The 11,277-nt window shown below is 45.6% G+C and overlaps 1 protein-coding gene across 1 annotated transcript; it reads left to right on the plus strand.

Moving 5' to 3' along the window:
- Nucleotides 1-520: 520 nt before the first annotated feature.
- Nucleotides 521-8,850, plus strand: LOC135815901 (myb-like protein AA). Its single transcript, XM_065329285.1, has 5 exons — nt 521-643; nt 1,194-1,571; nt 1,972-2,133; nt 6,028-6,258; nt 8,782-8,850. The coding sequence occupies exons 1-5, from the start codon at nt 521-523 to the stop codon at nt 8,785-8,787; spliced, it is 900 nt and encodes a 299-aa protein (XP_065185357.1). The 3' UTR covers nt 8,788-8,850.
- The last annotated feature ends 2,427 nt before the right edge of the window (nt 8,851-11,277 follow it).

Below are 11,277 nucleotides of genomic sequence, written 5' to 3' on the forward strand. Positions count from 1 at the left end.
GCAGATGCATGTGCTACATGATAATTTCCTTCAATCAATTAGTATTTTAGTTCAATCTTTATTCCAGATTTCTTATTAGTTTTTCTGCTGTGCGATGCTTTTTGGTGGTAGGAAACTAGCAAATGCATCATCTGCTCGTGCATCACGAGAAAGGGCGAAAGCCTATTTGAAGAAATTGGAATCGGAGTGGAGAATTGAGTCAGGAGGTGAGTCCTACTGGTCCTATGATCCATGGTTTATAATTATCATCATACACAAGAGAGATTGGAAGCTATCAATATTTCATAGCATGTCGTTGAGACTGCCAAGTATTAGAGATATGGGTGATTGCCAACAATGGCCTATAGGACGAAACAGGGGAAGCGACAAAGAGAGCGAGTCACAGATATCTCATTCTCGAGTTATCGTGTCAGCAGTGCCTACTTTTATTCGACCATCTGTCATTGTAAACACGAGACCAATACTCTACCTTGTGCGTTTAATTGTTGCATGCAGAATGTCCAATTGAAGGCGCGAGTCAATGGTTTGGAGACCTCGCAGAAACCACGCAGCTGTTGGCCACTCCAGCTTACCAGATCGACCCTGGCGTTATGGATTGGATGCGCCAAACATTGGCATCAATCCGGCGCTGTTTGATGACCATGTGAGTTTTCATAGTTTTCTTTGTCATGTTTTACTATGAGCTGCTGAGCATGAATCACTAGTCACGTTTTTTGAAACAAATACTACTACATGTACGGAGGAAGGGGAAACAAAACGAAGACAAAACTAAATACAACAATATTCACCAAAATCTCGGGCATGGCGGATCATCAAGGTGAACACAGTTTTGACTTCAGTATACCTAGCCATGCTACTACCAGTAATATAACTGTGGATGACTTTTCATAGCTTGAATTTGAGTGAATACCAGTAAGGTCAAAAAGAGACTCAAGGTTCCTGCACGTTCAGGGAAATTCCCAGCTGGATTGAGGAGAATCTGGAGATGTGTTCCAATGGGCCCTTTAGCTAAGCATGTTTGAGTGCTTGGAATACTGGGCTTCAGTAGCAGGAACTCTTGCGCAAGTGCAATTCACTTCCCTTTTCGGGGTTCCTGAATCACTGTGCTCTTCTACGGTGTCATTGACGAGGGCTGGCAATGTATTCTGTTATTTCTTTGCGATATTCCTGATGATGTGCTCTCGTTGAATCAGACATATGCAAGGTACAAAGGCTTGTTGGCACTTATTGAGCGCCTACAGCAGCGTCAACAACAGCAGCAGCCGCAACAACAGCAGCCGCAGGCACAGCAGCCGAAACAACAGCAGCAGCAGCCGCAACAACAGCAGCAGACGAAAGAACAGCAGCAGCCGCAAGAGCCTCCCTGCCGCCAGCAACGACTGGCAGCAGTCTACAACAGTTACAGTATGGTAATACGCCAACGGCATTTCTCCCCCAGGGGACCGAGTGGCAGAGCTGTATACGCTGATACGAGCTCTCCGTACTATCGTCCTGGCAACAGACCGGTGCAGCATGGTCACCCACCTTACTCTGGATATTCGGTGAAGGCACTGTCGGGACACCAGCGCAGTGTGAGTAAACAGACACACAAAGTCACACACACCCACACACACACACATACACACATCAATTTGCTTTGAGTCAATAAATACCACTGCACTTTTCCATGTAGCATTGCACTTTTCCCTAAAAAGGAGTGTTATGTAAACAGTAATTATTTGCCAATATGTGATCTTTGTGATACATGTATGTCTGATAATATCATAATAGTGATACAGTAAGTATGATCTAAATACCCGCTAGTTGGCACCGTTTTAATGTGCTCCAGCTCTCTATGTGCATTGTGAATTTGTTCTGAGAATATCCTAATCCTGTAATCAACCTCCTGAAAAAGATAGGCATGATGAATGCGCAACTGGCTTTATTCATTGTGTTGAATCCTGTTATTGGTGATCTTTCTGTTCCTTGTAGAGTCCTCCAGCGCAGTCTGGCGGTTCGCCACCGCAGTTGCAAGCATCACCTGAATCCCTGGAGCAACCCCAGGAGCAGCCAGAGCCAACGCACGAGCAACACCATCAGCAGGAACATCAATTGCCTTCCTGGCCAGGCATGGTGGACCTCAGTGACGCACCAGTGAGTTTTGTGGCAAGATGAGCCCAACAGCCGGGGTGCGTGATCCCGGTGTGTGATCCCAGTTGTGCGTGATCTCCGGTGTGTGTAATCTATGGTATCCTAGCCGGTAGGGCACTGTCCCGAAAACACAGAGGTGCTGGGTTCCAATCCCGCTCGTGGATCCTTCTTTTGCAACAGTTTCAACAATCCAATGCTGGATCAAGGTTGCTTGTTGAACTGACAAACACTCGTCTAGACTATAGCTTAGGGATTTTCCCTGAACGTTTATGACCCTTGAGTCTCTTTTTGACCTTAGGATACCGTATTTCCCCGATTATAAGTCGCACCCCCATTTTCAGGTTTGAGCAATATTGTTGCGATATATTCACTTCAGTAGTAGTGGTCGCCCAACATGCTTGGCGAACAGCCCGCAGAAACAGTGATTGTAATCTGTTCCTATCCTGATCAGACAACTTCGTGAGGAAAGACTGGGAGCAATACAAAAGATCCGGGAGAATGACAGCAGGAACGGCGAGCAGGTATTGACAAACATCTGAAAGACCCCTGGAGAGCGCCTATCTTCTTTGACACCTTGCGCACAATGCCATCAATATGGGGTGTCCAGGTCAAGCGGCAGTCTATGTATACGCCTAGGATTCTGGTTGAGTCAACAACGGTCAGAGGGACATGATTTATGGAGATAAGTGGAGGCGGGTTTGGAACTGGGGATGGGGAGAGGAACAAGACAACAGGCTTGTCTACATTAACCATTAGACCAAGGTCCAATACAGCAGCAGAGAGTGACGAGAGCGCCAAGTTAAGTGTTTGTGCGGCAAGGTGAAGGGATTTGTGGGATGTGTACAGAGTCATGTCATAGGTGAACATGGGGAGATGAAAACCATGCGCTTCTGCGGTCTTGGGGAGCTCACGGACATACAAATTGAACAGCACAGGCCCCAGGACAGTGCCCTGAGGAACTCCACTTGAGATGACCAAGGTGCTGGAGCATCCACGTTGGGTTACAAGCCGCAGTGTCCTTTCCGACAGATACGACGCAAACCAGTTCAGTGGTATTCCACCAATTCCTGCGCTGGAGAGGGACTCGAGGAGTATTTGGTGGCGGACTGCGTCAAACGCTTTCCGTAGGTTTATGCAGGCTAGACCTGCGGAAAGGCCTCCATCACGGGCATGGAGCCAGTCCTTCGTGACTTTCGTTAGCAGCTGCACGGTGGAACAATGTTTCCTGAAGCCAAACTGGTTTTCATCAAATGGACATTGCAAGGTCAAGTAACAAAAACAATACTTTGGTGCTAGAAAGGGCCGCCAATATTCCACCAAATAATATAAATACGCCACTTCTAGGCAAGCTACGTTGCAAGTGGAAGTGCTATCCTTCATGCCTGTTGTCTCAAATGGAAATGATCCCACTTTGGAAAGTGTATAGAATCATGTCCTATTTTCTATAGTATTCTCTGGATTGAAATAAATGGTGTGTCATTTTTTACAAATTTGTGAAAATGGCATCACAAACTGGGATATTTGGTCAACAATGTTCTGAAGTTGATAGATATCACTTGAAGGATTGCTATTGGATGAAAATTAACCTGCCAACTGCATTGTATGTTGCGAAAGCCGTGTTTTTGTATTTGTAACTAGTGGCTGTGTCATACGGTAGATTTGGATAGGTAGCATAGCATCGCAGCCATGTTTTCATTCTCACAGAGAGTTTCCTTTACCTACTGTTCTTCATTATTGTCTTTAGTGATGGGAAGACGGCCTGATGTCGGCAAAAGGCCCTGCGGAAGGAATTCACTGCCCTCCTTATTTGACACATTTTACAGAAAATGGCAAAGTACCCACCACTAGTTATACCGACGTGGCAGGAAGAATTACACTATCAACACCAAATTTTCTGGTCAATGTTGATCCAGGATAAACTGGCTCTCAATTGCCACCACCCATGTTTCGATGCAGCCATCCGGAGCAGAGAAACAGCCAGAAGAAAAGCATATTTTACACATTAATTATATTAAAAAATGCCAAAATGTTAAAAAAGCCAAATCACCTCGTACAGTACAAACATGTATAATTATTATACAGGCTTGTACCGTGGTGGGGAACGCGCTTTCGCAGAGTCACTCCCTTTTTGTCCAGGCTAAAATATTGCATCAGTTTTTATTCCGTTCTGTCTTTCTCACCTTTTCAAAACCTTGGCAGAGTTACACTGCTGGATCTCAGTAACTGTGTATTCCTTACTGCTGGTCTTCTGTACAGATGTCTGGAAACGACATTCTACCGGAAAAAGGTGGCACTGGCACTTTCTACTCCAGCGACACAGCACAGTCTGATCCGAGCGGCACAGGAAGTAAGGCAGTTTGATGTATGCTCCTGTTGTCCAGGGCTGTGGTGGGATATGATTTTGACATGGTGAATGCGGAGGTAGGAATGCTGCTGGCATGCTAGTGTGCACAAATTGATTGTCTGGAAATTGTGAAATTACATTACCAAGTACGTTTACCGGTGGTACTTCTCTTGTGTTGACCGCAGTGGCTCAGATGGGAGCGGCTAATCTATGGGCAACAGCAGATACAGGCCTGCCATCCCAAGCACTGGTGAGTGAATTCGAATCAAAGTGCTACTGTGAAACGCACGTCTGAAATGTGTACGGGTGATTCTATCATTCTATCAGTCATTATAGTGGTACTGCTTAATGTATATGGATTCCCCATGGCATATGTGACCTGTAGTTTATGTACTCCCGTACTAGATTTGTACCACAGTTGTATGATCTCGCACCATAACGGCATGCTTACTTGGCTTGGGAGATACTTCCGTGCTTCATGTGCTTTGCCTCTTCAGTTGTTCTTTCCTTCTCTTCGGATTTGTTTATGAGCCATGATCTCAGTAAATGGACTACTTATAGGTGTGAAATTTTTGAAATTTCCTTTTTATATGGAAAACGTACTTTAGTATGTAGACTTCCATGAGACAAACTTTCGAATCAATATTAGCCTTGCAAGTACCTTGAATTCTCCATAATATTGTACAATGCACTATAATTGTCAAATTCGGCTATGTAAATTTATACAGTATCATACTTGTTGCCGAGTTCGCGAATCCCGTGGTCACTGAGGCAGCCAGTTCATCCAGTCCGTACTTTTTGAAGAGTGGGCTGTGACTTTGGCGAGAGCGGCGCTTCAGCCGGCGAGCGACATGACGCGATTTTCCAGAGGTCCTTGTCAAGCGCAGCAAAGTGATTGTCACCAGCGCAGCTACATCCGATTGACATCCAGTCCACGATCTCTGTGGCGATTAGGGTTTCCTCGACACGTGGACCTTCCTGCTCCAAGTCATTATAACTCTCGTCTTCGTCGTTATCAGACGGACGGAGCTGGCACTTCTCTGCAAACGAGTTGTCGTTTGCGTCATCGCAATCTTTGCGCTCGCTGTCGTGGTAACTGGGGACATCGCAGTAAAACGACTCTTCGTGCTCGTCTAGGAGAGACGCGACTTCATGCGGCACACCGACAAACTCGATGCAACATTGTTACTAGTACTCGCCATTCTGGCTGCCTACAATGGATCGATTGATCGATCTAACCTGCAAACAAAAAAAGTCAAGATCGACTTCATTGCCTTCACGATCGATCGCGGTCGCGTTTTCTTTGAGTACCTTTGACGTCACATTTTGATGAAAATTGAAATCAGGTCCTAAGGTACATTTAGTCCGTCGACGGCTCATACAATTATTATCTTTAGTCTTCTTGTATACATATCACTGTTCTAGTCAATATACAGTGATACACGCTGGTTCGCATGTACCCTTGCCATACTCTTTTGTACTCTGTACTCTGTACATTATTGTCATACCCTTGCTGTACTCTGCCTCGTTTGTTGTTTGGTCACGTGATGCAGTTTTCACTGAATGCAGATTTAGCAATTCTACTCAAAACGGAACATAGATGTCCGGACGAAGAAGAGCTGGATGAATTGTGGCCGGACCTATCACGTGATGAGAAGATAGTACGGGCTGCCAACCTGGACCAGAGAGCAGACATTACCATGGAATTATTTTCAGTGTTTATGAAGAAAAGAGCACAACGCGAAGCAGAGTATGAGAAAAAACGAAACGAGCAACTCACCCAGGTAAGGTGCTATACAGCACTGTATGCTATAACAGGGACGAGTCCAGGGGTTCCAGGGGTTCAGGGGAATCCCCTAAATTTCGCAAAGGTACTACAGGCAGACCTCGCTTTTCCGGCCCTCTTTTATCCGGATCCCTCGCAACATCCGCAAGAAAATCCTAGGTTAACGATTTACAGCATATGCCATGCAAACATACAGTATGTTTGTTTATCCGTTCCCTCACCTATCAGGATACTTCTGTGGAAAACGGATGTGTGAGGTTAGGCGAGGTCTGACTGTACTGGAATTCATATGCATGTACTATACATGTATCAGCTATTCAGCTTTGGATAAACTGCATCCCCCTGTAGAGATCTCTGGATCAGCCCCTGTACAAGACAGTTAGTTTTTGAATATCAAAGAAGGTCCTTGTACAGTATAATTATATGCAGGATTCAGTGACCAGTCAAGGCCCCATGACCAATCCCGGTCCCCGTGACCAGTCAAACAGTCACAAACTCCCCATGACCAGTCACAAATAAGCTTACCAGTCACAATGCCCCATGACCAGTTACAAATCACCATACATGTACATGTGTAATGCACACAGTTCATGACTGCTCGCGGAGTGATTCGTACTGCAGGATTTGTTGTGGAAATTATAATTCCCTTTGAGCTGTCACAGTTGTGACCACTATATTTCCAAGCGAACAGTTACATGCGGAATTTACAGTTGCGACCACTCTTTCTCTGTGAGTAGCCACAGGCAGAATATAGGTATTTCTGTATTACAAGAGAGATTTGAAGCTTTGTGACAACTCTGAGTTTCACGTATTACTACGATCGTCAGGCAACTGAGGGCTCCAAAACGGGCAGCCTGAACATAAAGGGGAGTAAGGTGGGGAATTCTGAGGGCTATCATAGGCGACGTGTATCATAGCGCAAGAGTTAGGTGCAGGCGTGAAGTTGCCAAGTCTCCATCGTGTATGGGAATAGAATAGAGCTGGGGACTTAAATGCCAAATCCACACATGCCCACACCATTGCACACACACACACACACACACACACACACACACACACACACACACGCGCGCGTACACACACAGACACCTATGACCTCAGACATGCCCATCGCGGAAGCAATGATAGCGAACAGCTATGTTAGACATAGCAACGTGTGCTGGGATTACACCATTCAGCAGCTTGTAAGGCTGAATAATTGACCGCCACTATCCAGCCTGGTCTACACCACACAGCTATGAAGTGGCTTTTTCTGGCCAGTGAATCCCTACTTTTTGGTCTTTTTATTTTTTTCCCGCACACACATCACACCACATACTCCGGCATGCATTGGCTGTTGGTAACCACCCAGGAGAATGAAAGAAAAGACAGGAAGAGTCTGAGAAAGAGAAGAAAGACGTGTGTGACCATAATCGTTGGGAATCGAACCCGCAATCTATCGATTGGAAATCGCTTCCCATACCACTGCACCATATGGGACACACACACAGACACACACAGACACACATCCAAACATCCACACACACACACACACACGTGCACACACATGTGCACACTCACAAACACAAACTCTCAATCGCTGGGTGTTTCTTCTTCTTCTCCTATTTTGCATCATTGTAGTCTCGGACAGGGCTACTGGCCGAGATGCACCTCTCTATGGAAGAGAGAATCGTGGTAACCCTTGTTTATCCCCAAATGGAAAACATGGCCCCTGCAGCGAAGCGCTCATCAATCCCCAAAATGTTGTTGTCCACTATTGAACGTAAAAGTGTGGGCGAATTGTTGGAAAGTAAGTAAGTAAATTATCGTGTCCGTTCCCGAAGGAAACTCACGACGGCCGCTAACACCCGGTAAATCCTAGCGGCAGATGCAGCGCCTAACGGTGGGGGTGAGTGGATAAGTCTCACAACCACTGGCACAAGTGCCGAGAACGGCCCCATTAGCTGCATCCATGTACCCCTTGTGCCTGGCCACAAGATCCCAGTTGACTGTGGGTAGCTGGAAAGGTTTAACACAAACCCTTATGTTGAACGCATCTCGGCGTAATCATCCAGTCTTGCTTGATTGAAAATGATTTTCAGTTTTCAAGTCATATCCGCTGTCCGGAAGATAGTGCACGTACTTTGACATCAGGAAAAACCCGTGTGCAGGAAATACTGCAGGAGTGGGAGAGCTTAAAGTTCTTCAGTCAAAAACAAAACAGCACAAAAACCACAAAAACACAGACTCCTGTTGAAGGTCGGAGCCCAGCACGTGCACTCCCACTGCTCTGCGGCGTCTGCGACTCTGCACGTGCTCTGTACGACACGCGTGATGTTTCCTGAAAAAGGTTACGTTAACATTGCACATCAAAAAATCTCGGCCATCGGCGAAAAGACGCGATGGTAGTTGAACACTGTAGAATCTTGGTATTACGCTGGCCAAAGACGTTCATCCTGGTGAAAGCTTTTCTGTGTATTTGCTGGTTTCTTTTGATTCGTTTGACCCTACTCTTGATTTGTGTGTTCCTTGTTCGTTACAGTTGTGAGGACAGTCCGACATCACTGGCGATGGTGATAATCAGCAAGATCAGTACATCAATGGAGCACCTGTTGCTGAGAACTCCGAGAAGTCCCTAATGGACGTCTTCCTGGAAGTCAATAGGCTGTCCACCCTGGCTTTTGTTTTGCTGTAGATACGACCACCGGGCTTTTACCTTCATCTCTTCCTTCTCTTATACGTTGTCTCTTCCCCTTCTTATTATTGGGAAGAAACTCGCTTTTGGATTTGCTCCATAAAAAAATAAAAATTAGTGTTATTTTGTCGTTGGCTGAGCGTAGCGAATGAAAAGAAAAATTTAATTTTTGCCAGCATTTTCACCTTAGTTACGGTACCAGGATTGTGTTAACTGGATTTTTTAAGTGATCTCAAGCTTTTCTCTTCATCGTGGTCTTTCTCTTTTTGTTGTAGTTTCCCAACCGCCCTCCCCTTTATTCTCACTTCTGGATAGGTCCAGCAGGCTACGTTTTTTCATTTATCTGATGGGGATATTCTAACCGGTTTTTCCTCAGGAATGTGCCTCCGCCGGGGTCCTGGGGTTTTTTCCGCCAGCTTCGGGTTGGTTAATTATCCGGCGGCCCCATTCACCACAGTGGTTCACTTTTTGCACCATGTTGGTCTGGTACATACGTGTACATGTATATGTGTGAGGTGGCATGCCCTTCTTCTTGCTCATGTATACACTACGCTAAGCTCTTCCATATTCCACCGTCAGTGAACAAAGACCACACTACTACTATTGTGATCTGTATCTTTCTGTTGTGTGTGGGTGTGTCTGCGGTGTGCGCAGAGGCCAGCTAGCTGGCAAAAGTGTAAAAAAACATATTAATGAAGCAAGTAATGGGAATTCTGTTTTTTTTTCTACCCTTCCAAGTTGGAAGACGGTTGGTTTGCGCATCCAAGACGTGATAGAGCTTCTCATCAGGTCGTTGAATGCCAGTGGCACATCAGTGAGTATTGTGCTAGCTGTTGCACCTTCTGACCACACAACACCTGGGTTAAAACTGTTAGCGTTGGACACAAACTACGGATAACATGTGACATTTTGGTCTTCTCTAGCTTCTAAATTTATACCTTGCCTCTTCATCCGAGTCTTACTTGCTGGTTTTCCCTTGACTCCGTTGAGAGCAGTAGACCTTTTTTGGAGCTCCAGGAAAGGGTCCACCTTTTTCGTGATAGGTCTTTTGCCAAATAAGACACACAGTGACTTGGCGGGGCATGGCATGTGTACTGAATGCGTGACCCGGGCACACCATACATGCAGTGCATTACGAGTCACGCGCGAGCTCTTGTTCCTGAACCGCAACGATCAATCACCGCGTTTGGCGTGTACTCACCCACGCGTCGAGAAAATAGTGACTTTCCTTTTTTTGTTTTCCTTGTGTTTTTCAAAAACTATGTTTCTTCAAGCGATCGCGATCGCGATCGACATTCTAGAATAATATAATGAGGACGGTCACTGGATTTTCTCTGCCTAGTTCTTGTAAAGGGTTTAGTTTTGTTTTCTAGAAGATCTCTCCAGATTTTTTAGCCATGGGAAAGGCGACACTGCTGCGTTCCGCAGTGCAACAGCGACCGACGTTCAGACAAAATACTTTGTTCAATGTCTTCCCTGCTAGCAAGGAATCGAAAACTGGAGAAGCTAAGAGCGTGAGCAGTGACGAGTTGGACACAAGAAAGTCTTGGATTGCCGCCATTCGTTGAGATGAGCGGAATGGCTACGGGTACCATCATGTCATACAATATAGTGGTGTGTTCTAACCATTTCACTGATGAATACTATAGTCGCTATCGACGATATCCAAGTGGAGTTCAGCCTGGAGATTTAGCTCGGTTTGAAGACTCTGACATTCAGTACTACACTGGTTTTCCTTTGCTTGCTGCGTTGGATGCATGTATTCAATTTCTTCACCTGGATAATAAGAGCGTCTTTCCTTTCGCAGTAAACCAGTGGATGCCGATTCCAGGAAAAGGAAACCAGGTGATGAACGGAAGATTAGGTTAATTGGCGTGGAGAGCTTTTTCATTACCATGGTTAGTCTTCGCCATGGCACACATACCAATCTCGCCGCGTCCTTCCCAATTGGCAGAACGATTGCTGGATGTTTTCAAAAAGCTGCATCCTACAACATTCATGATCATAGATGCTACAGTGCTGAAATGTAATATCGATTCCAGTCTGTCTGCGCAGTCGCAACTCTACAGCTCATATAAGACGCATAACGTTACTACCTTGAAGTGCATCATCCGTATGACCCCAGATGGTGGTGCGGTGCTTACCTCCAAGTCATCTGAAATACAGATTATTATATTATATTATTTACGGGATCCACCAGTGACCACGAGCTCACAATCAGAAGCCACTACTTAGATCTTCTGCCAGTAGCAGGCTATGGGACTTTGATTATGGCAGACCAAGGATTTGACATCGGGGATCTCTTGATGCCACATGGCGTAAAGTTGAACATTCCCCCGTTCA

The sequence above is a fragment of the Sycon ciliatum genome, chromosome 1, assembly GCF_964019385.1.
Source record: "Sycon ciliatum chromosome 1, ocSycCili1.1, whole genome shotgun sequence".
NCBI classification, from domain to species: Eukaryota; Metazoa; Porifera; class Calcarea; order Leucosolenida; family Sycettidae; genus Sycon; species Sycon ciliatum.

Excerpts from the sequence above, each read along its gene's own strand:
- LOC135815901 (XM_065329285.1), top strand. The coding sequence starts at position 521 with ATGGTTTGGAGACCTCGCAGAAACCACGCAGCTGTTGGCCACTCCAGC. Across the intron at positions 644-1,193 it reads CGGCGCTGTTTGATGACCAT|ACATATGCAAGGTACAAAGG; the intron begins GTGAGTTTTCAT and ends TCGTTGAATCAG. Across the intron at positions 1,572-1,971 it reads TGTCGGGACACCAGCGCAGT|AGTCCTCCAGCGCAGTCTGG; the intron begins GTGAGTAAACAG and ends TGTTCCTTGTAG.